The sequence below is a fragment of the Bos grunniens genome, chromosome 8, assembly GCF_055505025.1.
Source record: "Bos grunniens cultivar Pamir isolate PY7600 chromosome 8, Bosgru_T2T1.0, whole genome shotgun sequence".
Lineage (NCBI taxonomy): Eukaryota > Metazoa > Chordata > Mammalia > Artiodactyla > Bovidae > Bos > Bos grunniens.
Window position 1 is genome coordinate 105,165,602 of NC_141172.1, and position 26,435 is coordinate 105,192,036.

A 26,435-nucleotide genomic window follows, 5' to 3' on the forward strand; every position below is an offset into this window, starting at 1 on the left:
AGCTGAATTGCTCTGTTGATGTCATATTTCTCTCCGCCACTGTCTTACTTCCATTTCTGCTAACTAGAAGTCTGGGTCTCCCTCTGTGCGCGTCTCCTAGCCTCGCCTCCCCGATTCCACTCCCCTGTACTGTAGGAAAGCACAGAGGTTTACAGGGAAAAGCCTGGCTCCGGCCCGGCCGCCTCCCTGTTCTGGCAGCTGCTGTTTCTCAAATGTGGGTAATGCTTGGGCTGATGTTAAAGTTCTCTTTGAGGCAGTGCAAGAGAGTGGTTAAGAGCTCACCTAACCCTTAGAGGGCCTGATCTGTGTGTTAAGCTATAAATGCTTCACATAGCCTAACTCACTGATCCCCATGATGACTTTTTCAGGCAGTGAATTCCAGGCTCATTTAACAGGAAACCAAAGCATAGAGAAGTTAAGGAACTTCCCCAAGTCTGCACAGTGGGAAGGGTGCAGAGATGGAATTGGAACCTGGGAAGTCTGACTGAAGTCCAGACTCTTAACCATCACACCAGCATCATTTAAAAACTCACCTTTTCACTTCCTAGCTGAGCCTCAGTTTTCAAATCTGTAAAAAGGACACGATTTCCACACTAACTGCACTGGTAAAAGCATTTTTAACTGCGTGTAAAACACTGGCACGTAGTAGATGTTTGACACTGTATTATATGCTTGTGGCTTTTTGGGGACCTGTGTAGTTAGAGTTGAGAAAGCATAGTACGCTTCTTTTGCATTTGTGTTTATTTATTTATTTGGGGCTGTGCGTGACTTTTGCCATTGCACGGGCTTTTCTCCAGTTGCAGCGAGGTGGGGGCACCCTCCAGTTGCGGTGCATGGTTCCCAGTGCAGCGGCTTCTCTTGTTGCAGAGCATGGACTCTAGGGCACTCGGGCTTCAGTAGTTGCAACCCAAGGGCTCTAGAGCACAGGCTCCCTACTTGTGGTGCATGGGCTCAGTTGCTCCATGGCATGTGGGATCTTCCTGGATCAGGAACCAAACCCGTATCTCCTGCATTGGCAGGCAGATTCTTTACCACAGAGCCACCAGGGCAGCCCCATATAGTATGCTTTTTTTGCAGATGGAGACACAGGCACAGAGAGACAAGACGCTTTGCTAAGAGATGCTCAGCCCTCTGGTGGTAAACTTCACCCTAGCATGTAGCACTGTGTATTCAGAGATGCACAGTAGGTCCCCTGGCCTCCGGTCTTCCCAGATTGGATCCTGCATGTCAGGCCTTCTATGGTCACACTGGGCTCAGCAACATGGCTCTGCTCCAAGCATCTGCACCCAGGTGATGCTGCTGCTGCTGCTGCTAAGTCACTTCAGTTGTGTCCGACTCTGTGCAACCCCATAGATGACCTCCTACCAGGCTCCTCTGTCCCTGGGATTCTCCAGGCAAGAAGACTGGAGTGGGTTGCTATTTCCTTCTCCAATGCATAAAAGTGAAAAGTAAAACTGAAGTCGCTCAGTCGTGTCTGACTCTTAGCGACCCCATGGACTGCAGCCTACCAGGCTCCTCCATCCATGGGATTTTCCAGGCAAGAGTAGTGGAGTGGGGTGCCATTGCCTTCTCCTGCACCCAGGTGATAGGTAGCCCTAAGTGCACAAAAATCTTCCCAAAGGAGGACATGAAATCCAGAGAGGCTCTGGGAAGTCTGCCATGTAGAAGGTACAGAGGGCCAAAGGTGTGGGGGTGGGAATCAAAAGAAGTATGCGGGAGAGACAGGTGACCACAGACTCAAAGGAAGGATGTGTGCAGAGCAAGAGAAGGGGCTGGCGTGTCATCTGGGTCCCACTGTAGAAGCCCTGGCTGGCGGCCCTCCAGCAAGCCTGGTTTGAAAGTGCAAGCTATCTTATCAGAAGGACTGTATCCTTTGTGACGCTGCTTCAGTCAGCAGCAGAAAGTGCCAGATGAGCTGGGCAGGAGGGAGAGAGACCAGAGGCAGCAAGACCAGAGTGCCTTTATGCTTCCCTTTTCTGTAGTGGTGCCTCCCCGGCATGAAATTCCCTACGCAGATTCCAGCCAGTCCTAATACATTCTCTGTTGCAAACCCAGCTCCCAGCCAGCTCTGGCCCACGCAGTGCTGAGGTCTGCAGCCCTTCAGGGGCTGGAGGCCAAGTGCACCATAGGCCAAGGCTCAAGGAAATTGGGGTCAATTTCCTACTCCCCTGAGGGCCCAGCAGAATCACGGGGCCTGGGGTTCTGGGAGGGAGAGTCGGGGTTCTCTGAAGCCATAGGAAGTTGCCTAAACTTTCCCCGCGCTCACAGGGAACCTCTGGGTGGACTCAGCAATCACCCCACAGCTGTGGGCGTGGGATGGGCCACCCTTCTCCGTGGCCACAGAGGTTTCCACCGCCACCAGATCCTCCTCATGCTGGCCCACGTGAGGCCCAGAGAGGGGCCCCTTTCTCTCTAAATCCCAGCTCCTTACAGCTGTTTTCTCAGACAGGGCAGCTTCAGCCTGCATCAGCCCTTTCCAAGAGTTTGTTTTCTCATGCACACACTTGTTCATTTATTCACGTATTCATTCATTTCTTCATTTACTCATTTATTTCCTCATCCATGCATTTCTCTTCTTTTTAAACAAATTCATTCCACATCTCTGTACTTACTCACTCCATCTTTTGTTCCTGAATGAACAAAAATACCTATTGGGTGATGTGTGAATGGGCCTGTTAAGTGGCTGGGACCTGTTGAGTACTGTGGAAGGCCCCCAGGGGTGCAGGGGTGACCCAAGAGGGTACCATTTAGGAGGGAACAGATGATAGAGAGGCAGCGGGTGTCAGAGACCTTCGGCTAGTGCAGTGTGCAGGCCTGGGCTTGGCATTAGGACAGGATGCTTCTGCCAGAAAGTTCTGTGCCTGTGTTTGGACAAGGGGGCAGAGGCAGGGGACAGAGCAGACAAAGGTGCAACACATGCAGAAGCAGCCTGGCCAGGTGAAACCCTACATGGGGCATTTGAGAATGCAGGCAGTGGACGACGCTCAGGGCTGGCGGTGGTGCTGTGGGGAGCAGGGAGCTGGCTTACTTCACAACTGGACCCGACAGAGCTACGCCTAGAATGGACGCTAAGGAATGGTCTTTGGATTGGGGGATGGTTCTGAAATTTCAGCAAAGCTGACCTTCTGTTGGAATGTTAGTGGAAAGTGGCTCGTTTGCCCATGGCTTTGCAGAAGACTGAGAGATGGGATATTGCCTATTGTAAAGACTTGGAGGGAGGGAGCGTATAGAAGCATCCTCACACCACCCTCTTGGTGCCATTATTGCTGGAATGGAATGGAGTGGAAGGAAGGAAGGAAGGAAGGAGGGAGGGAGGGGAAGGGAGGCCCTGGAAGAGAAAGCTACTTGTGGGGCTGGAGCCTGGGATTTTTTTCTCGTCGATTGAGATGAAGCAAGCTTTGGAGTATGCCTGGGGTGAAAGTGAAAAGTGATAGTCGCTCAGTCGTGTCCGACTCTTTGTGACCCCATGAACTCTAGCCTGCCAGGCTCTTCTGTTCATGGGATATTCCAGGCAAGAACACTGGATTGGGTAGCCATTCCTTTCTCCAGGGGATCTTCCTGACGCAGGGATGAAACCTAGGTCTTCTGCATTGCAGGCAGATCCTTTAGCCTCTGAGCCTTGGTGTGTGACCGCCTCCTGACAAATGGCTCCAAGATCCATGCTTACTCACTGTACACATCGGGGTACACGTGGTCCCCTACGTTCTCAGTTACAAAAAACAAGCCAAACGAGTTCCTCTGATTGGACTCTCTGAAAGAACACTACTCAGATGTAGGAAACCTGGGTGTTAAACTCTCCAAAATGCTTTGAGCAAGTTTCTTCCCCCACTGAGTCCTCAGTGTCCCCATCTGTAAAATGGAGACATTGCAGTGACTCTATTGGAGGCCGGTTGGGTTTCCACCATGGTGAAGAACTTGTTTTGGAACACTTTCGGGGCGCTGCAGAGCAGAAACATTGGGAGGCTTCTTGTGCAGAGGGTGGGGTCTCTCTTGATCCTGACTGTGTCTCTGTGGCGTGCAGGGCCGCGGAAACAACGTCATCCACTGCCGGAAAGATGGCACCTGGAGCGGCTCCTTCCACATCTGCCAGGAGATGCAAGGCGAGTGCTCGGCCCCAGACCAGCTCAACAGCAATCTCAAGCTGCAGTGCCCTGAGGGCTATGCCATAGGTACGATGGGCGTGGGTGGTGAGCTATGCATGGGGGGCAGGGGGGTGGCGCATCCTCCCCAGAACTTGGAGCTTGTGTCCTTCTGGGATAATGGGCACCTCTCTCAGCGCGAGGCACTGGGGAAATGAAAAGGAATGAGACCAGACCCTGTCCTCTCAAGAAGAGAATTCAGGGCACAGATGTCAGCAAAGCAACGTTGGGTGGGTGTGTGGGATTACACTGGAGGACAGAAACATTGACTGGTGCCTCCAGGGACACAGAAGGCTCCTAGAGGAAGGTCTGCTTACACAGGGATTTGCCAGAGCTAGTTGGGCAAGAAGTGGCATTCCAGACAGAAGGGATCAACATGGCAAAGGGAGGGAGGTATGAAAATCCACTTCCAATTTAGGGAAGCAGTGACCCAGTATGGCTGCCTTTGTTGGTGATCTTAAAACATGTGTGATGCTGATCATTCATAATACCGGCCGTGGGTCAGCACTGTACCCAGCTCTCTAGAGATGTGATCTCTTATCCTCTCAATAACCTTGAACAGATGAGGAAATTGAGACTCAAAGCAATGATAGAACATGCCCAAATCCTGAGACCACTCCTCCAAAGCCCGAGTTCTTTCCATGGCATTTCAGTTGCCTCCAAAATAAGGAGAAACAGCTTTTTCAAAATATTCTTTACATGGTGATAGGCTAGCTCGCCAAGTGAAGGGAGACAAACTGGGGTCTGATGCCAGGGGGTGGCCTGGGAGAGACCAGGCGTCTGGACAGATACATTCATCACAGGCCCACAGCTTTCTGGGGAGCTGGGCGTGCATGGAGTCTGACCTCAGTGGAGGGCAGTGCTACTGACCTCTTGGGTGGATTCCTTAATTGACCATGATGAAAAGCCCAGGGAATTGGATGTCCTTTCTCGTGGCCAGTGTGATTTATGGGACGATCACCAGGGGTGTCTGGAGCAGAGGGTTATCTGTGCAGACACTCACTCCCAGCCACACAGAGTCAATGTGTTCCTCACCCTCACGTGGTTATCATTTCACGTCCAGAAGGGAGGCCCACAGCTGGGGAGCAAAGGGGTTAGGGGGCCTGACCACTTCCTTTGAAAGATGGAAACGCAGAGCCTCGCACAGAGGTTCTTCAGCTGAACTTAGAGTAAGGATCAGCCCTCCCGCATTAGTGCAGCATGCCTCAGAAAACATCCAAGGGCATGGTTCCCCTCCCTGCTGATTCCCAAGGTAGTTTAAGATCTAATGGAGCCACCGATCCAAAGGACCCTAAGCAGGAGCTTTGCAGAGGGGGGATCTCATTGGGTCTGCCAGTATAGGCATTCTAGAAAGTTGTGGCAACAGGTGGAGTGGTGGCCAGTAGCGTTGGCTGCTCCATCCCAAGGTCAAGGCTTTCTCCATCATTCCTGAGGGGTGTGCATGGCTCTGGACACTTCTGTCTGTGATGGGGCCCCTGCCCCTGACTCAGTCAGGACACGCACAAAAATGAATACGCCGTCATACTCATGCCTGGCATTGAACAACCCCGGGAGAAAAAAAAATCCTGATTAAAACCAGACCGCCTGCATGTCTGCATCCACCGATGCTTTCAAGCTCATATATTCCTGTATGCACAAACGAGCAAGCGTGCATGCTTCACAACCGACGCAAATGCACCCATCGTGCGGTGAGCTCACGCCTAGCACGGACGCATCAGCCAGACACCGCCCAGATACGTCACCCGTAAACCTACGTTTAGCTCACACACACACGTACGCAGGTACGTCACGTGGCCACTTTGTACCTGTTGTGTATGTGCAAGTCGCAGACACACGCAAGGGAGCCAGAATGCCTGGCCCTCTGCTAGCCAGCAGGCTGGTCGAGAGGTGGTGGCGGGGAGAAGGGGTAGTGATGACAGTAGCCTTTCCTTCACTCCACGAGCTTTCTCGTGGTCAAAGCAGACAGGGAAAGCTGTCTGTCTGACGCGGAATCCCCTTCCCTGCCTCTGTATCCCCTGTTCTCACTGCCACGCCGATGTGGTTTTATGAGCATGGTCATCTGGGGTGGGGGGTGGGGGTCTGCTGGAGGGGGCTGAGAGAGTAAACGCCCCCCTCCCCAGGGCCTCTGAAGGGGATGCTGAAGCAGAGAGGGGCAAAGCTTCCCCCACCCACCCGACACTCCTGCTCGTTGTCCTTCCACCCACCCCCTGGGCTGAGCCCTCCCCGGGGAGACGTCCCTCAAGGAAAGGGACCCTGACCAGAGGCCTCCTAAGCAGGGCAGGGGTGAGGTAGGCGGCTGGCTTGGGGGCTGGGGCCCCCTTTCTGGAGCTGCTTGGAGCATCTGCCTCCAGGCCAAGGGCCTGGGGAGGCCTGTGTCCCCTCTCAGAAACTCCCAGAAAGTTGTGACAGCCACCAAGGCTGCTGCCACCTCCTGGCTCCTCCTGGGAGGGGGAGACGGGGGCCCGGTGAGATCAGCGATCTGTAATGACGCCAATTAGGGCTCATACATCACAACACGCCGCCTGGTCCTGAGGCCCAGCGCTGTGGCGAGGGAGGGCAGAGCGGAGCCCGCCGCCGGGAGAGAGGGATTGAGCCGTGTCTGCTGCACAGGGCAGCCGTGGCCTCCTGGGTGAACCAGGTTTATTTATTCCCCCTTTTGGGGTGAACAGCCTTTGTCTGTTTCTCAGAGGTGGCATCTTGTTTCTCCAAAAAGATTTTCCCATCACAGCCTGGCTCCCTGAAATCTTTAAAATCGATCTCCTGATTCATACACACACCATGGAGTCTCTCTGAGGGCCAAGGGACCCCCACCTCGGACTCTCATCTCTTCTTTTTACGTCTTTCTGCGGGCTTCTTTTCTCTCTGCTCACCCTTCACCTCTCTCTGTCCCCATCCATGGCCGCCACCTTCTCTTCTCTCCCTTCTGTGTTTCCACTCCCTATGCGTCACGGGGTTTGGGAGCCGGAGAGGCGTGGGCTTTCATTCATGGCCCCCTCCTCCCCAGCTCTGGAACTCAAGCACTGCACACTTCACTCTTTCACCCCCAAGATGGGTGTGAGGACCGCGGTCTTAAGGGCTGGGTGTGCAGGGGTGGTGAGTCGCAGGTGAAAGCCAGCTGACCAGACCAGAAATACTCCCACCCCTGCCTTTTCTGGGTTCAGGGGCCCCGTGTTTAAAGTAAAGAGATTCTAAAGATTGTCCCGGATCTGCCATTCCACCCCAGCCCCCTCTTCAGACTTTGTGACTCGCTTAGATTGAAGAGAATGACAAGATGGCAACAGAAGGGCCCTGATAAAATATATGTACATATACAAATATCTAAATATGCACCTATATTTGCATGTATGCATATACATATATGGAGAAGGAAATGGCAACCCACTCCAGTGTTCTTGCCTGGAGAATCCCAGGGACGGGGGAGCCTGGTGGGCTGCCGTCTATGGGGTCGCACAGAGTCGGACACGACTGAAGCGACTTAGCAGTAGCAGCAGCAGACACATATGTGCATTCTGTTTATACACGTACACACGTCTGGAAGGGAGCCTTTGGACTGGCTAACAGCGGAGGATATTTTTCAAGAAAGTTGACTCGTAAACCATTCAGTGTTCGAGGGTGGTCTTGACACTAAGGCAGGGGAATGACCTCCGTAGGGCCCTGGTGAGATTGTGACATGTCCGTTCTCTGTCCATATGAATGAGGACCTTTCTGGAGTCCTGGGGACATCCCATGGGATAAGCTTGGTTTTAAGGAGACTTGAGAATCACTGAGGTCAGGACAGAGAATGAATCAGTCCAATTTCATTTGTCTTGCCCACCCACAGCTTGAAGGTCAGCTGGAGAAGCGCCTGGACCCAGGGCTTCTGTGTACTGACCCTGTCTCTGTTGGTCATGGTGCCTTCACTGACTCACTGCCTGATTCATGTTTTCATTCCTTTAGCCACTTATTCAGTCCTTTATTAATCCACTCACTCGTTTATGTACCCACTTCCTGCTCTCTGGGATACCTAAATGCCTACTCATCATTCATTCATTGTGCCCTTCATTCATTCAGTCATTCGTTTCCTCAACCATCTATGCAGTTGCTCACTCTTGTCTCTTTCACTCACTTCACAAATATTTATCGAGTGCCTGCCATCCACCATGCACAGTGCCAGGCTCTGGGCATAGAAAGGGGCACAGATAGCACTGGCCTCATGGAGTTACAGGCAAGCAGGGAAGAGAACTTTTGGTACCACAGAGACAAAGTCTGTGACGGGTGTCTGGGAGAGGGTTTGGGTTGTCAGGAGTGGAGGTCTCCTCCAAGAAAGGGCACTTGGATTAAGGTCTGAAAGATCATTGATTGTCATGCACCCGTTGAAGAGTCGGGGGAAGGATCTTGAGAGCACAGAGGAGGGTGTGAGCGCCAGCCCTGGGGGAGGAGAGTGTGGTTACTGCTGATGTGGCATTCACACGTTCACCGCTCACTTGGCTGATGCCTGCAGAGCAGACCTTGTGTGTCAGGCACTGGCTTAGGCTCAGAGAGGACTCGACCCCATCCTTGCCCTCCTAGGGCATTACTGTAACCGCGGAAAGGAGGGACAGGGGGCAGGGCCAGCTCTGGAGTGGGATTCACCAATGGCAAACGCTGCTCTCAGTCAGCTGCAGAAATCAGGGCGAGCTTCTCGGAGGATCCGACCTGGGCTTTGAAGAGCTGGTAGGATTTGACCTTGAGAAGGCCAATCAGTGGGACAATTCAGGAGAAAGGATACACAGGGGCAAGAGTTTAGAAGCTGTGACATGGGGGATTCGGGTGGAAAGCCAAGCGCAGTCCAGTTAATGGGAGTGTGTGAGGTGGTTCATGGGAGACAGGGTTGACCAGACCATGGGAGGCCATGGATGCTGGACAGAGGGGTTTGTTTTGCACTTTGTCCTGGATGTGGGCAACCCTGGAAGGGTTTCTGAACACAGGAGGAGTAAGAGCAAACTGGGCCCAGGGCTGATGAGCGTGGCGGTGGTGTCAGCTGGACAGGAGACGAGAGAGTTGTCAGGGAGACCAGAGGTGGCCCTACTGGAGGCGGGGGTTCTCTCTTTCCCGCTGCCCCTGAGGGAGGGATGGCCCAGACCAATGGGGTCCAGGGAGCAGCGGGTGCATTCCAGTGGGGGGAGGGGCAGTCTTTGGCATCAGGAGACAGGGGTTGAGCCGCCGCCTCCCTCTCTGCTTCCCTGCAGGGTCAGAGTGCACCACCTCCTGCCTGGACCACAACAGCGAGTCCATTGTCCTGCCAGTGAACGTGACCGTCCGCGACATCCCGCACTGGCTGAATCCCACACGAGTGCAGGTGAGTGACTGGGAGGAAAATGACCTCACTGACCATCTACACGCCCTGGCCCTGAGTTGGTCCCTCTCCATACGGGAAAGCATCTGATGGCCACACCTGCTCTGTGGGGCAGACACGGGTTCACTGTCAATTCTCCAAGCCTTAAACATTTAGTCCTTCCCCCCTGGCAGCCGCTGTGCTAAGGCTGTTATGTAGCGTCCCACTGAATCCCGATGACGGCCAGGGAGTAAGAGGACAAAGCACTTCGCTTACAAATGAGACTGAGGCTCCAAGAACAGCTGGGGTGAAGGAGCAGAGAAGACCCCAAAGCTGCGTCTGCCTGGCAGGAACGTCCTCACTTGTTGGGGCAGGGTTCATGGCTTCTCTGGTAGAAGCTCATGGACACTCCATAGCCGGGGCTTCTGGTATCTTTCTCATGCTTCACTTGTGTGGTGGAAAACAATTAATATGTGATACGGGGAACTAGCAATACCAATTGTGTATGAAGCACCTCCCATGTTTGCGCACCCAGTACTTAGCACACAAGTCTGTTTAGACCTCAGGATGGTGCGGTGGAGCGAGGCCCACTGTCTGCATCCTCTCCCCGAGCACTAGCCCTCAGGGGTGGGCGGTGGTCCGGTAGGAGGGTTCGACCCCAAGCCTGAGTCCAAGGGCTGTGCTCGCCCCACGGCGCCAGGCAGGTGTGGAAGGCCAAGTTCCCATCAGAATTGGCCAGCCCCATGTTCCTATGTGTCACCTGATCAACCAGAGCCCCCAGTGCCGATGTGGACCCCACTCGTGTCCCTGGGGCAGCACGATCCCTGGTGCTATGTGGCAGCTCTGGGGCATTGGCTCCGCGCACGGGAGGAAGTGAGAGATGGAGACGGGGGCGCCGCGAAGGTTCAGCTGTGTCTCTCCACCAGCCTTTCTGCTGAGGCACTGGGAGGGCTCCCGTCTGCCCGCCTGCCCATCGCAGATCCCACTTGGAGAGCTGGCAGAACCTGATACCAGGTGTACTCTTTCCCAGACGAGCTGAGGGCGCGGTGGTGAGGGCTTACTCAGCACTCCCTGCTGGCTGGCCTGCCAGCCCCTCTGCTGCCCCCCACACCCCAGGGCTGCCGCCCCTCCCTCCTCCCCTCTTCTGCCGCCACTCTCTGCCCATCTCCAACTTAGTGCCCCTTTTCCTGCCTCTGTTTTTTTATTCTTTTTTTTTTTTTTTAAGAGTTGTGAGTGAAGTTTTACTGGGGGCAAATGAGGACTATAGCCCGGGAGATAGCATCTTAGATAGCTCTGAGAAACCACTCCCAGGAGGTAAGGGCAAGGTCAGGATAGATGTGATTTTGGTGAAGACAGAGAACATGCAACCAAGCACATATTTTTGCAGAAGATCCTGCTAGTCTCATGAAGGTACCACTCGTCAAGACGACCACAAAGGATTTTCCGGATACAAGGAGATACAAGAACTGCCTGCCTCTGTTTTCACTGTTTCTCTCTTCCTTCTCCTGAGACCTCTATACCTCTTTCCACCTCCTTCCTGCCCACCTTCTTTGCCTCCATCCCTGTTGTCCTGTCTGTCTGTCTGTCTCTCTGCTTGACTCTTGCACACATCCAAGAGACCACTCTGTTTCCCTGACCTTGGGCTCCTTCATCTGTTTTTCACACTCAGCGTGCTTTTCCCCACTCCCCACCCAGAGCCCCACATAGGATCTCACTGAGTGTCCCGTGTACACACCCAGGTGCCCACACAGTGGCCATACATCAATCTCAAGGCAGATGGAGATCATCAACACACGCCCTTCACTGTACAGATGGAGACACAGGATCAGAGAGGGAGGGGGCTGGCCCAGGGTCACACAGGAAGCAGCACCAGGATCTTGACTGGGAGTTCTTTCTATGCCACCCCACCCTCCCTTAGCACCCTTCCCTCCACCGATCTCTTCATGCACCAAAGGCAGGGGACCTACCTCTGCACAGAGTGGACACCAGAGACCTCTCTCACATCCCAAGGCCGGAGGTCTTCTTTGCCTGGGACCCAGACCAGGGCCCCCCACCCCTCTGCCCTCTGCCTGTTGGCTGAATTCCACCCTTCCCTCCATGAGCCCCGGGCACTAAAGAGTTCAGTTATAATTCATGGTGAAATAAATCCAGGGATTTGAAAGTCTGCAAAGCCCCCCTCCTCAGTCGCCCACCCGCCGCCTGCCCGCCCCTGCCCCCACCCAGGTCCCTGGTCCGCCGGCCCTTATTGATGCCGGCCTACCCGGAGAGCCGTAACGAGGTTCAGACCTCCACTGGTCTCCGGAGGCCTCATTATCCAGGAGGAAAAAAAATGTGGTAGAAAAAGGGAGGAGGGCGAAGGGCAGAGATTGATGATTTCCAGGAATCGGGCAGAAACGCTGGCCTCTGCTGCACCCTTGCCCCCATTGTGGCGAGAGCTGCAGACACAGAGCTGCAGGGCTGGCGGGGCTGGGCCGGAGCCGGCCCCGATGGCCCCTCTGCTTTCAGAGGGCTTGCTCCGAGCACCAGCGCGAGGTGGGTGTCGGGGCAAGGCTTTGCACCAACCACTGTCACATTTGTCCCCGTGTAAGAGAGTGAGAGGCGAGCACTGATGTGTAATGGACACCCGCTGTGAACCCGCATCGGATCAGACACCTTCCTGGCTTCATTTGCACTCCTGTCTCCACCACACACGCACACACGCACACATGCACACACGCACAATCCATGAGGTAGGAATTAGCCTCCCTTTCTCCAGTAGAGGAAATGGCATCTTGTACATAGAAACCTTTTCCCTACAAGGAACTGAAGAGGGATCCAGGTCAGTTTGATGCTGCTGTTACCTCTAGCTGCCTACAGCCTCCACGATACTAATAATAAAGGGGAAATGTTTACCATCGCTTAAGTAGCTGACAGCCAGGTCTCCCCACAGATACACCCTCTGATATGTAGCACTTGCCCATTGCCGCGGTGTAAATATTCCCACCACAGCAGGCTGCTGGTGCTCCAAGTGACTGTCGCTAAACACAAGTCGGAAGAGATGGGCACCGTTGCCTCTCATGAGGCCCTGGGAGCCCGCTGCGGCCCACTCCGGGTGCTCACCACATAGCAGGCTCTGTTTTAGGCATTAGACGTAGGTTGGCACATATGAGGAGAACAAGGACCACCCAGGTGACTTGGAATATCGACACTGAGCTCGTGTGCTGGGTGAGTGGCCTTTGTGAGGGTAGGCCCATGCTCACCGTGTTGACCCTGGCATGCCCTCTGGGGCCCAGGGCACAGCAGATGCTCCTGTTTGCAGTGGCTGAGTCAAGGGACCGAGGTTCAAGACAGCCCAGGCACCTGCTTGCTGCATGTGCCAGAGATTCCCCTTCTGTGAAATGAGAGTTAGACTGAAATCAAGAGTCGCAGACTCAAAACCCGATGGGAACCAGGTAGGTGGGATAAATGGGCGAAGCAGACCAAGTGTGTTGCTTTGTATTCTAAACGCCGAAGTGCCGTGGTTGTGGTAGTATAGACACAAAACAGCAAGACTGAAATAAAACATGCCTGTGTATGTGCTACCCAACCCAAGAAATAAGGTATTGCAGATGCAGTCACTTTCTTATTGACATAAAGCTCGCACGCTAATCTTAAGCATAAGGCTTGGTCAATTTGTGTGCTGTGTCCACTCATGAGGTCCAGATCGGGGTGGGGACCTGTACAGCTTCTCAGACACCTTTCCACGCCAGGCAGCGCCTCCACCGCCAAGGTCTCTTCTGTTGGTTTTGCTTAGTTTTGAACTTCATGTAGCTGGAATCTTAGCATATATATCCAAAGAAATTCTTTTGTAGCCATATGTTTTACCTTCAGAGAAAAACACTCTGTCCTGTCCTTTCTTTCAAGCTCTCCCCCTTTTCAAGCCTCTTGCCCCACATGCACTTCGCAAAACAGTGAAGATACAGAGAAACCTTCCTTCGATATAATCAATAGGACAGTGCAAACTCTGTGATAGATGCAAATAGCCCTCGGGCTTAAGGCTGGACAGGCTGCAGGGAATGGTGGGGACTGTGGTCAACTGAGAAACACACTCTGGCTGCCAAAGGGGGAGCTACCAGCTGAGTGTGACAGCATGGAAATGTGGGCTCAATGTGGCCAGATTTTCCTTGTTTCCTTGGATATAAGAAATCTGAAGTCTTTAAAATATGAAGTCTCTCATTTTTAAAATATGGGCAACTAATTTGACTTTGAGCACTTCGTGTGCCACACTAGACATTTCTGTGGGCTGTGTAGCCTAGAAGCTGTTGGCTTGCCACCTCTGGATGAGACACTCTTTGAAGCTGGACCTTCAAATTCTGGACCTTCAGAATTCAGGGGGCAGCCCCTCCTGCATCAGCCCCTAAGGAGCATCTCCAGTCTGCCCTGCAGTCCCCCTGCTTAGGGTGCCAAGAAAGCTCCCCGATAGGAAGTGCAGCCCACAATCTCAGAGGGGCATAATGCCTCCCGGTAGCTAGGATCATACCATCAACTCCAGGAAATGGTGAAGGATGGGGCAGCCTGGCGTGCTGCAGTCCATGGGGTCCCAAAGAGTCCAACACAACTGAGCGACTGAACAACAACAACAACAGCTGGGATCTTGGCTTCTTTAAGAGCTTCTGGAAAGAGGATGGGAGGAAAGGAAAGAGAAAGAGAGAGAGGAAAGGAGAGTTGAGGAGGAGGAGAGAGAGGGAGTTAAGGAAAGGGAAAGCACCACATACTGACCCTCTGTTGTGATATGACAGGCACGTTTTGTGAGGAATTCATTAAACTCCAGTGAGATCAACATTATCACCACTTTACAGAGGAAGAAGCTGAAGTTCTCCGAGGTTGTCACTGCCCAGTGCACGTAACTTGGTGATGGAATCAGGATTAGCGCCCAGGACTAAGGCTGACGTTTTCTGTCCTACAAGACAACCATCTTACACACTATAAGTAATAAACAAGTGCAATACATCAGACAAAGGATGCACAGTTCATTCCTGGAAGAGAAGGTATCAGGCTCTAAAGATCAGAGGTAGAATGGTTCTGAGTGAAGACAAAGTCCAGTCTGTGTTTGTTCTGAGTGAAGACAAAGTCCAGTCTACACAGCATGTAGAAGGAGACGTCCTGTGCCCGGCAGGGGAAGCCCGGAGGTGGGGAGATGTGTTCCGAGACCAGCAATTTCTCATTCACTCTGGGGTGCACTTATACATTCACTCATTTGGTCATTTATTCATCAACTCTTTCAATGAACATAGATTAGGTACCTCAAAATGGAAGGCGTTCTTCAAACAAGGGATACATGGTGGAAAATACCTAGGTTAAAAAAAAAAAAAAAACTTACACAGAAGAAAGCCAGAAGCTCAGTAACTGATAAAAAAGGAAAAGCAAACAGCTTATGCAGCTGACCCACAGAAGGTCCTATAAATAAGGAAAAATAAAGGAGAAAGGAGGACTTGTCCCAGAAGACATCAGAGGGGTATCAGGTCTGGGCTTGGGACAAGGGGGTTCTTCTAAGACTCTTTCTCACATCTTTGGCTCTGCTTGGGTCCGTCTTCTCTGGGGTTCAGCTTTTAAACACTCTGCTTCTGCTGCATTTGTCTCAAAGCCCCTCCACCTTTCTGAACCTTGGTCTTCCCATCTGTCAAAAGAGTAAGTGGTTTTATGCTTACCGGTTTGGGAGCTAGAGGGTTTTGAAGGAGAATATAGTTTTCAAGTTATAAATCTGGAAATAGGACAGATATGAGTTTAATTCTTGACTGTTGTTACCTATGTGTATGATTTGGGGCAGGTTATTTAACTCCTCTGTACCTCAGTTTCCTCTTGCATAAACCAGCATCAAAAATTGTACATAAATATTGTATGATATCACATATATGTGAAATCTAGAAACCGTACAGATGAATCTATATACAGAAAAGAAACGGACTCACAGATACAGAAAACAAACTGGTTACAAAAGGGGAGAGGGAGGGAGGCAAGGACATATAGGAGTATGAGGGTAACAGATACAAACTACTATGTCTAAAGTAAATAAGCAACAAGGATTTAGTATATAGCATAGGGAATTATGAGGAGGGAATGACAACCCACTCAGTATTCTTGCCTGGAGAATCCCATGGAGAGAGGAGCCTGGTGGGCTGCAGTCCACAGGGTCGCAGAGTCAGACACGACTGAAGCGACTTAGCACAACCCACAGGGAGTTATACTCAATGAAATAACCTATTTTAGAGTATAATCTGAAAAGATAACTGAATCATTTTGCTGTATGCATGAAAAAAGTACCTATATCGTATATATGGACCGATATCATAGTTATGGTAAATGTTAAATGAAATGAAAATTCTGAGCACAAGGCTTGGAGCATAACATGTGCTTAACAGAGGGTTTTGTGTTGAGGAGGCGAGGGGAAAGCCGTGATGGAGCTGTTAGTGGTTCTGGCTGATGATGTGGTGATGGTGCTGTTGATATGAGGGTGGTAGTGGGGGTGCTATGGTGAGGATGATGGTGCTGGTGTTAGGGGTGGTGGTGATGGTCACTGCAGCCAAGAAGAGACAGTCTATTCTTCCTGTGCAGCAAGGCAGGAAAGAAAGCTGTCTTACAAAGCCTTGTCTGAAAGGGCTCTGACTGGGCTGGAGGTCTCACTGGCATCAAGAGGAGCAAGGCTGGCCTCTGTGGGGACCCATCTGGGGTCTCCCAGCACATGGTATAAACAGCCTAGCCTTTCCTTCAGCTCCTGCTGCCTCCCCTTTCCCACTCCTCCTGGCAGACAGAGCGGCCCTGTAGGGAGACAGGTGGGGCGTGCAGCCCTGAGGAATAGTGGAAAATCCAGAAGACTTGGAAACGTAAATAGGCTCATGCAGATAGTATAAAAGTCCTTTTTCTGAACTCACGTCAGGTAAACCTCAACTGACAGAAACTTGTACAACCACACCGAGACACTCCCACGGATGGATTAAATTAGGTCTCAAATAAACAGGGGGTGGGGATGGGCGTCGAATCCCTTGTGGATCCTGACCCTGCTGTTTTCTACTACTTGAGTTCGGTTCAGTCGCTCAGTCGTGTCCAACTCTTTGCACGTATTTTTTTTTTAAACCATAGCCTAAATGTTCCTCCAACATCCCTGAACGTTGGCCAGGAACAGACGCTCAGACCCAGAGATGGAAGTCTGGTTAAAACTTGCCAGATGATGAAAGCAGGTAGTCCCCTCCACTTCTGGCCCCCGGGGTTAGGAAGCAGCGGGGTGAGAAAGTAGCTGAGCTGGAAGGAAGGGACTAGACTTCTCACGTCCCTTCACTGGATCAACATGCATTTGTTTGCTATGCTCCATCCTGAACCTCGGGGGTGGGGATGGGGGCGAGCAGAGATGTCTAAAACCAGGCCTGCCCTCTTACCCACAGCTGTTAGTCTTGGATTAACCATTTCCACATACTTTCTCTTAATGCATCTTCACAAGCCTGTGACATTTTCAGGACCCATTTTGCAGATGGGAAAACCTAACCTCAGTGGAAATTTCAAGTCAGAAGTGCAGCCATGTCTGTCATGCCTCAGTGCTCAATCTTTCCCACACATCACCTTGTGTTTTAGGGAAGGCGGACAGTGTCAACAGAGGCAGGAGGGGCTAACGAGTAGATTTCACCTTGTGAGACTGTAGTTGGCAGGTCCTAAGTTAGGTTGTTTGTCTGAGATCTGTAATTAATTCAGTGTACACTAAACTGGTCCTCTAAGCTAGACACGCTGCTGGGCTTTCCAAATGCTTTTCGGCTGCTCTGGAAGAAAAAGTGAAAGTATTAATTGCTCAGCCATGTCCCACTCTTTGCAACCACGTGGACTGTAGACCACCAGGCTCCTTTCTTCATGAAATTCTCCAGAGAATACTGGAGTGGGTAGCCATTTGGAATGGGTAGCCATTCCCTTCTCCATGAGATCTTTCCAACCTCAGGATCAAACCTGGGTCTCCCACATTGAAGACAGCTTCTTTACTGTCTGAGCCACCAGAGGAGCCCAGGAAGACAAGTAAAGAAAACAACAAGTGTCCCTTGGTAAAATCATCTCTATTTTGAGATGGATCCATTCATATATAACATAAATATTGACTGATCATCCTCCATGTACTAGGCACCATTCTAGGCATAGAAGACCCAGGGTGAACCAGAGAAATGGGACAGAGAAGCAAGGTCCCCAGTCCAACCTCAGCCAAATCCTGGAGTCATGTGATCCCACGCTCACCAGGAAACCTCATCACAGCTTTGCTCCCATACAGGTCTGCCCTTGGGGAGAGAATGGGCTGGTCACATGGATTTTCCACAGTCTGACCCTTGTGAGTGCTCGTTTCTTAATTAAAATTAATCAACTGGCACTCTGCTGAGCCCTGACCATGGAGACTTCAATGGCTGCTCCCTGACACAAAGTTACCTGTCATGACCAAGCTAAGCATTTGCCTCCAGGTTATTTTAATTAATTTTTTAAAAATAAATCATTGTAGGATTTCCCTGGCGTCCCATGGTTAAGACTCTGTGCTTCCAATATAGGAAGCGTAAATTTGATCGATATTCAGAAAGCTAAGATCCCAGATGCTTCATGGCATGGCTAAAAGATTAAAAATAGATAAATAGATAAACAAATCATTGTAATCTGGCATGAAAAGTAGGGCATCTATGGCAGAATAGAAAAGGGAGCTTTTGGGATTGCGACCTTAGCCCCAGGCCTGATGCTGTTTGATTTTCCTGGTTGTGTTTATCTTTATTTTTTCACCTCCTTAAAAAATTACTGTGTTGGATTTTATGTTATGAGCCACCTTAAATCATTCCTAAAAAATATGCTTAGTTTCATATGTTGGTTTCTTCACTTAACAGCTGTGGAGCTTGGGGAATTTCTTCTCCCTATGACACAAGATTAATGCCCACCCCCACCCCCTGCATGCTGGTGAGAAATAAATAAGAAAATGAATAAAGTAAATAGCACCATAAATGCACTCCATACATTTTAGTTGTCATTATAATAATAATTGTATTAAGGGTGGCTATAAGTGAATGTATATACATATATCTTAAGTTCTGCCTGAGGGGGTTGGGGAAATCATCACAGAGGAAGGTAGTCTTTTTTTTTTTAATTCTAAATTTATATGCTATTTATTTATTTATTTTATTGGAAGAGAAGGAGGCGACAGAGAATGAGATGGCTTGATGGCATCACTGATTCAATGGACCTGAGTTTGAGCAAATTCCAGGAGATAATGAAAGACAGTGAAGCTTGGCATGCTGTAGTCCATGGGTTGCGAAGAGTTAGCCACTAACAACAACATAGTTAATTTACAATGTGTTACTTTCAGATGTACAGCAGAGTGAGTCAGTTATACACACATCCACTTCCCAGGTGGTGCTAATGGTAAAGAACCTCCTGCCAATGTAAGAGACATGAGAGATGCAGGTTCTATCCCTGAGTCGGGAAGATCCCCTGGAGGAGGGCATGGCAACCCACTGCAGTATTCTTGATTGGAGAATTCCATGGACAGAGGAGCCTGGTGGGCTACAGCCCCTGGGGTCACAAAGAATCTGCCACGACTGAAGCGCCTTAGCACGCCCAGCACTCTTCTTTAGGTCCTTGCCCCGCACAGGCCATGACAGAGTACGGAGGAAGGTAGTCCTGCACAGAAACGTAAGAGGTAACTGAAGATCCTCCAGGTGACAAGATGAGAAAGGCCGGCGGGAAGGGGAGCAGCAGGACCAGAGGCACAGAGATGGGAGTGTGGGCGCCTCGGGAACGGTGGTGGCGGTGGTTTAGTCGCCAAGTCCTGCCTGACTCTTGTGTGAGCGCCTCGGGAACGGTGGTGGCGGTGGCTTAGTCGCCAAGTCCTGCCCGACTCTTGTGACCCCAAATGGTGAGCTGGCCTGTATGGCGGCGGCAGGTGGAAGCAGAAAGGGTTTTCTGCCTCTCCGGTGTTCCAAACCAAAGGTGCATTCATGCATCTTCCAGCCCACCACTCTCAAACTGTAGTGTGTATCAGAATCATCTGGGAAAGCTTGTTTTTGAAACACAAGAGGCCCAAGTCCTGGCTTCAGGGATTTAGACACCCTAGACCCAAGGCAGTGAAGAGGCTGCCGTTTCAGCGTGCTCCCGTGCGATTGTGATTAGGGTGGTCCTCAGCGTCGACTTTGGGCAGTCCTGTTCCATGCCTTGCTCCACCTCCCTGCTGCAGCCACGCACTTGGACATGTATGTGCTCACGTGTGCAAGTGCATGCGTGTGCACACACACATAGACACACACACACTCTACCCTTCCTCCCGCCTTATCCCCAACTCTATCCACGGGGCAGACAGCCAGGAATTTCCTGAAGTGCTTTTCCGGTCATGTCCCCATCCTGCAGGTCTGCTTCTCCTCCTCTCGTATTCCTGCCAGAGAAATACAGAATCACGACCCCCTACAGTGAACACAAACATTAATCTTGTGGCTCCAGTTCAGGCAGGTACCGGGGCAGATTCTCCATGTAAATGCCAGGGTGAGGTTAAGACTCAGAAGATCCAAGAAGGGAACATGGGCGTTGAATGTGATTCTGGTGAAGTGATGGCTCCCTCGCAGCCGCAAACCCATCTAACCTCTTTCTCCCTCTCTCTGCAGAGAGTTGTCTGCACGGCTGGTCTCAAGTGGTATCCTCACCCTGCTCTGATTTACTGTGTCAAAGGTTGTGAGGTGAGTTCCTCAAAATGGTCCCAACTATGGTTATCCCTCTTATTGTTAATCATGGTAACATTTCCTATGCCTGCTAAGTGCTTTAAATACCCCTTTAACAGACTTCTTGGATAGGAGTCAGCAGGCCTGTTTTACAGCTCATGAAACTGATGCAGAGAGGGCAACAAACACATTCAGACACACACTGAATGGCTAACAGAGTCAGGATCCCAGACCAGGTATTTCTGGCTCAATATAATGTTGCCTCTGAAAGGGAGAGTGGGAGTGACAGAGTCCATGATTTAGCAGCTGTAATACGCCAGACATTTTACCAGCATCGACTCATTTAACTTTTCAGAACCACATGAGGCAGGTTTCTTTTTTTTAATTTCTACTTTTTCTGACACCATTAGCTTCAGATCACTTCTGCCTCACGTCTTTGTCATTCATGTGTTCATCAACTCCAGAGGAGACAGGGGGCACCTTATCCCAACCGCTTAGAGCCGGAGGCGGAACAGCTCCTCTGACCCTTCAGAGAAGCCATCCCTTGGAACTTGGCATTTTGGAGCTCTGTCCCTGGGTATCAGTGATAAGCTTGGGGAGGGGCAGCGCCAGGGTACTTGGCCCGTCACCTGTGTTCTCAAGGGGGTGCTGTCCTTGGAGGTCAGAGACATTCTGTGCACCTCTGTGCCCACCTGAGTCTTTTCAGCTGGCATCAAAAGGAAGCCCCAGATCCCATCCAGGTGGATGTCCACATCTCTGTGGTCCCCTCAGACCTCTCTCAGGAAAAGCCAGGTGGAAAGGACTAGACTGCTTAGGAAACTTTGTATTTGATGGAATTCTTCAAATGTCACAACCAGAATGCTCTTCTAAATGATGGGGAGACCGACACCTAGCTAGCAGCCAGCTGCAGCGTTTGATGGAATGCCAAACTGGAACGGCTCTTAATGTGATCTAGCCTCCTCGTTTGTTGGGTAGACTGCAAGAGGGCTGGGGGGGGATGGAGCAGTCCAAGGCTGCACAGCATAACAGACATAGAGCTGGAGCATGAACCCAGGTCTGCTGACTTCCAGGCCTGTGAATTTTCTCCTCCACGGGCCACTCCTGCCCACAGACCACTCCCTGACCTGTCAATGTCACAGGACAGTCCCCGCGTCCTATTTCTTTCTATGTGTGGGTTAGGGACCTCCTGTGGCATCTTCTTAAGGCACAGGACACTGTAGTTTTTAAGAACTCCCTTTCTCCCAAGATTCAGCAGAAATGGCAAAACCGAAGCCAAGGGCCCGAGACAGTTGCATCCTGCCATCTCTCTGGATCGGTCCAGCATTTCAGAGAAAGGAAGCTTGGGTTACCTGGGCATGTCTTCTGCCGAGTCGGCAGTCTGGGCGACCCGTGTGACAGCAGAATTCGATCCCTCCTTTGACTCAGCACTAAGACCTTGGAGACCCTCACCTGCCCGGCTCTGAGCTGTGCCAAGTGATGCTTATCGTCTTTGCCCTTGCAGGTGCCCCCTCATCCCCCTTGCCTTCTAATAGTTTGTCTCTTATCTGGGCTGAAAAGTATGCTTAGAAAAGACACAAATGCTGGGTCCAGGGAGAAGCTATCATCCTGGAATATCTTCAGGAGCCAAGATTGATAAATGGTTTGGGAACCTCGAGCCCCCCTACTCTCTGCCTCAAGCTGTGTCTAAATTAGTAATTTAATTGTGTGTCTATCAGAGCTTCACTGGGGGCCTATTCTGTGCCCAGCACTGGTCTAGGTTCCGAGAGTGCAATGGTTTTAGTCACGTGAGAAAGGTAACTACGCTGTCTTGACTCATCTAGACATCTTCTTACCTTTCCTCCATCCATCCGTCCATCCTTTTACTGATCATTTTACAAGATAAACATGTAAGGAAAACATATTTGATTAAGGTTCGCTCAAATTGCCAGCATTTTGCTAGGAAATCTAAGATATAAAAATGGATGACATACATTCCCTGTCCATAAGGATAAAGAAGATAAAGAAGAATTTTAAACTGATATACCAAGAGCTATCAGCAAAGCAGGTCCAGGAAGCTACAGAAGCACACGGAGCCCCAGGGGTTATAGGGAAGGCATTTTGCAAGGGTGATGTTTGAGCTCTATCTTGAAGGGTGAATTGTTTTCCGGAACACACCGTTAGTAGAAGTAGCAGCGTGAGAAACACCAGAGAGAGAAGAAACCTCTAAGTTGTAGAGCTTCTCACATGTGATTCTCTCTCTATAGAAAGCCTCCCTTCTCCACCCCCTGATTAATCTCCCATCTGATTAACTCCTACTCATCTTATGATCTCAGCTGAAACAATCATTTCCTCAGAGACTCCTTCATGGAGTTCTCCAATTAGGTCAGATCTTCCTGCTCTTAATTCTAACAGCGTCATGTACCTTTCCTCCCAAGCTCTTATCAAAGTTAAAATCAGCAATTAGATAAGTGAGCCTTTGAACAAAGTCTGCCTCCTCACTACAGTGTAAGGCCTGGAGGAGGAGGGGCTCTATTGGGATGGCCAAAAAGTTCATTCAGATTAGTTTATAACTTTGTAGGGAAAATCCAATGTTTTAGCCAACCCAATACATTATTACTCATTATTACATCGTTTTTTTTTTTTTTTTTTTTTTTTTAAGCACAGTGTGTGACACATAGTTGGTGTTCAACAGATAGGATTGCACAGAAGATGAATGGATGAATGGATAGATGGTTGAGTGGGTGGATGGATGGATATAGCAGCAGGAAAGGGTACATAGCAGAGAGTAGCTGGTAATGAGACTGGAGATACTTTTCAGTGGCCCAATAAAAAAAGAAACACTTTTATTTTATTTTTCTTCTTCCTCTTTTTCTCCAGCTACTCCTTTACCAAGCCAGTTCTTTTATTTTACAAAAAGGACATTTGGTTTCTGTGATTAGTCCTTATATATGATATGAGAAAGAACATAGAAAAGAGAGCCCCAGACAGATCTCCTAAGGCTCAGAAAAGAGCAAAGGGCTTATCCTTTGTGGTTGGTGCCTCTCTGCTCCAATATGAATGTGGTTAATGTGTCCGTTATGGCAGTCACAGGGCGGAGTCCCGCCAGAGTTCACAGCCTTGCGTATGTGCACACGCAGTGTGCTCTCTCTGTTCTTGGCTCTGTCTTGCTAAGATCTTTTTTAGACCCTAATAGGGTAGTGATGAAATGGAATCAGGCTTCAAGAGTTGGTAGCATAAAGCCTCTGTGAATCTGGAGCACAGATGCGAGAGACAAGGATGCCACACAGGCTGGACTCCTTGTGAATTTGGTTCTCCCCAAAGCAAGCCCACAGGAAGTCAGGATGGGAGGGAGAGACCACTGGATCACAGAGGTTGTGCTGGGATGCAGGGGTCTTAGCCAGCTGTTGACATCTTCTTTCTCATCAACAAGTCACTGAGCATCAGAGACTCCCAACCCGAACTTTAATCAGAGAAGTTTCATTTTCATTTCCTTTCTATATTAAAGGGTTACACAGTATTACCTCTGATGAGAGGAGGGGAATGTTCATTACTTTGAGGAAACAGTGGTCTAATCCTGCCTCTTTATTTTACCACTGGGAGCCCTGAGGCCCAGAGACAATAAGCCACTTACTCAAAAGGACCGAGTAGCCAACCAGGTTAGACAGTCTGCTAAGTGTTCAGGTGGGAAATGCAATTGCTGGAGGTGGCAGAGACCCCTGCCTCTGCCCTAAGCTGACTCTGGGTTCAGATCAGTAATAATGCCATCATCTTTTCCTCATCTTTCAAGCATCACAGAGTTGGAGAAACACAGGGAAGAAAAGAGAGAAATCGGCATATTCTAGATATAACCCAGAAGGGTAAAGAAAAATGAGATGTCAGCTTAGACTGAAATCTCTACTCTGCCTCTGCCAGTTTGCTCTGAGCCTCAAGGTCTTAATGTGTAAAGTGCAAAGAGCCATGCCTACCTCACGTGTTTTTTTGAGAACAAGAGGAAAACAAACATGGAAGGTGTGTGACGTCCAGTATATCTATACTCTCGTGTGAGAGGAGAAGTGCCCGCAGTCACACACCAACCGTTGTGCCAAACCCCTATGAATTCTTATGTTCAGTCTCTCTATAGTTCTTTGTAGTTTACATTCAGCTTCCCAGTGTATTTGCATATGTTTTTATTGTAAATTATGGTTGTAAATATCTACTACCAGGAAAGTAGGGGAGGGGTCAGATTTTCTTATTTCTCCAAGAGAAAGGAGCCCTGTGCTTCAGGAGGACATAGTGGTCTATCCTGTGCTTTTGCACACTCAGCATATAAGTGTGTGTCTGCTAGAGTAACTGTAGTTGAGTGGGGAAAAATCTTGGCTAGTTCAGTTCAGTGGCTCAGTCATGTCTGACTCTTTGTGACCTCATGAATTGTAGCACGCCAGGCCTCCCTGTCCATCACCAACTCCCAGAGTTCACTCAGACTCATGTCCATCAAGTTGGTGATGCCATCCAGCCATCTCATCCTCTGTCGTCCCCTTCTCCTCCTGCCCCCAATCCCTCCCAGCATCAGAGTCTTTTCCAGTGAGTCAACTCTTTGCATGAGGTGGCCAAAGTACTGGAGTTTCCGCTTTAGCATCATTCCTTCCAAAGAAATCCTAGGGCTGATCTCCTTTAGAATGGGCTGGTTGGATCTCCGTGCAGTCCAAGGGACTCTCAAGAGTCTTCTCCAACACCACAGTTCGAAAGCATCAATTCTTTGGTGCTCAGCTTTCTTCACAGTCCAACTCTCACATCCATACATGACCACTGGAAAAACCATAGCCTTGACTAGACGGACCTTTGTTGGCAAAGTAATGTCTCTGCTTTTAAATATGCTATCTAGGTTGGTCATAACTTTCCTTCCAAGGAGTAATCATCTTTTAATTTCATGGCTGTAGTCACCATCTGCAGTGATTTTGGAGCCCAGAAAAATAAAGTCTGACACTGTTTCCACTGTTTCCCCATCTATTTCCCATGAAGTGATGGGACCAGATGCCATGATCTTAGTTTTCTGAATGTTGAGCTTTAATCCAAGTTTTTCACCCTCCTCTTTCACTTTCATCAAGAGGCTTTTTAGTTCCTCTTCACTTTCTGCCATGTGCATAAGTGTCATCTGCATATCTGAGGTTAGTGGGCTAGTTAAGAGGTTTTAAAAATGGCCAACGTGATGATTTGTCCAAAAGGGTGTAGGGATTTGAAGCCAGGTAGGCTGACTCAGAGGTTTGTGAGAAGAAGAGAGACAGCTGAATATTTACAGAAGCCAGTCGCTGCTCACTCCAGGATGCTAATCAGGCCTCCCTTCTTCCTGCCTCTCTCCAGCCCTTCATGGGAGACAATTACTGTGATGCCATCAACAACCGCGCCTTCTGCAACTATGACGGTGGAGATTGCTGTGCTTCTACAGTGAAGACCAAAAAGGTAGGTAGGCCAGTGCGCCGCCCTCTGCAGCCACCCCTGCAGGTGTCTCCAACTTACTGGCCCACGATCACCCCTGGGTGTTGGACAACCCACTGTCCTGGTTGCGTCAGCACTCCCCTGCAAGCTTCACTGTGTTCTATTGCATTGTATTTCTCATTCTTTTACTCAGCGGTGGTGGGGGTTTAGTCACTAAGTTGTGTCTGATTCTTGCGACCCCATGCACTGTAGCCCCTCCAGGCTCCTCTGTCCATGGGATTCTCCAGGCAGGAATACTGGAGTGGGTTGCCAAGCCCTTCTCCATTTTACTCAGTAGTTGAGCTCCTATCATGTGCTGAGCCCTGAACTAGGTGTGGAGGTTCTTGGATGATCTTTGTAGACGAGGTCCCTTAACCTCAGCTTACAGTCAGGTATGGAAGCTGGCAAGTTGAAGAGCGATGCTTTTTAAAGGAAAGGACAGAGTTCCCTGAGGGTCCAGGCAAAGGGTTGGAGAAGACCCTGTGGAGGGATCTTCATCAATGCACACAACTGAGGGATGAGAAGGGGCAGGGAGGTGGCCAGGAGAAGTGTCTGGGGCAGGAGGCTGGCATGTAAAATCCCAGAGAGCACACATGTTTAGAGAGTGGCTAAAGCCTAGGGGAAGATGGAAGATGAGACATTCCTGACAAGGTAAATTATGACCTTTAAGCATTTAATAATCTCTTTCGTTGTCCACACCTGGAAAATTAGCAGGTGTGGTCTTGGTCACCATTTTCTTCGTTAGCACACTCGGATGTAGCGGGAGTGATTCGAGTGTTTATGGTAGAACTGGAGCATCCAGTTGGGATGTGGTGGCACCCACCCACAGAGGAGTGGCCACCTCCACTTTCCTCCCGGTGAGAGCTGCAACCACAGTTTGGGGCCTGAGCCAAGAGTTGGGAGAGA

The 26,435-nt window shown here is 50.2% G+C and overlaps 1 protein-coding gene across 3 annotated transcripts in view; it reads left to right on the forward strand.

Moving 5' to 3' along the window:
- Nucleotides 1–26,435, forward strand: part of PAPPA (pappalysin 1) — a 267,221-nt gene that overhangs the window by 216,374 nt on the left and 24,412 nt on the right. For all 3 annotated transcript variants that reach the window (XM_086413905.1, XM_086413906.1, XM_086413908.1), the window contains 4 exons: nucleotides 4,022–4,169; nucleotides 9,347–9,456; nucleotides 20,046–20,117; nucleotides 25,416–25,514. In XM_086413905.1, coding sequence (XP_086270031.1) covers nucleotides 4,022–4,169; nucleotides 9,347–9,456; nucleotides 20,046–20,117; nucleotides 25,416–25,514 — 429 coding nt within the window. The remainder of the gene's footprint in view (nucleotides 1–4,021; nucleotides 4,170–9,346; nucleotides 9,457–20,045; nucleotides 20,118–25,415; nucleotides 25,515–26,435) is intronic.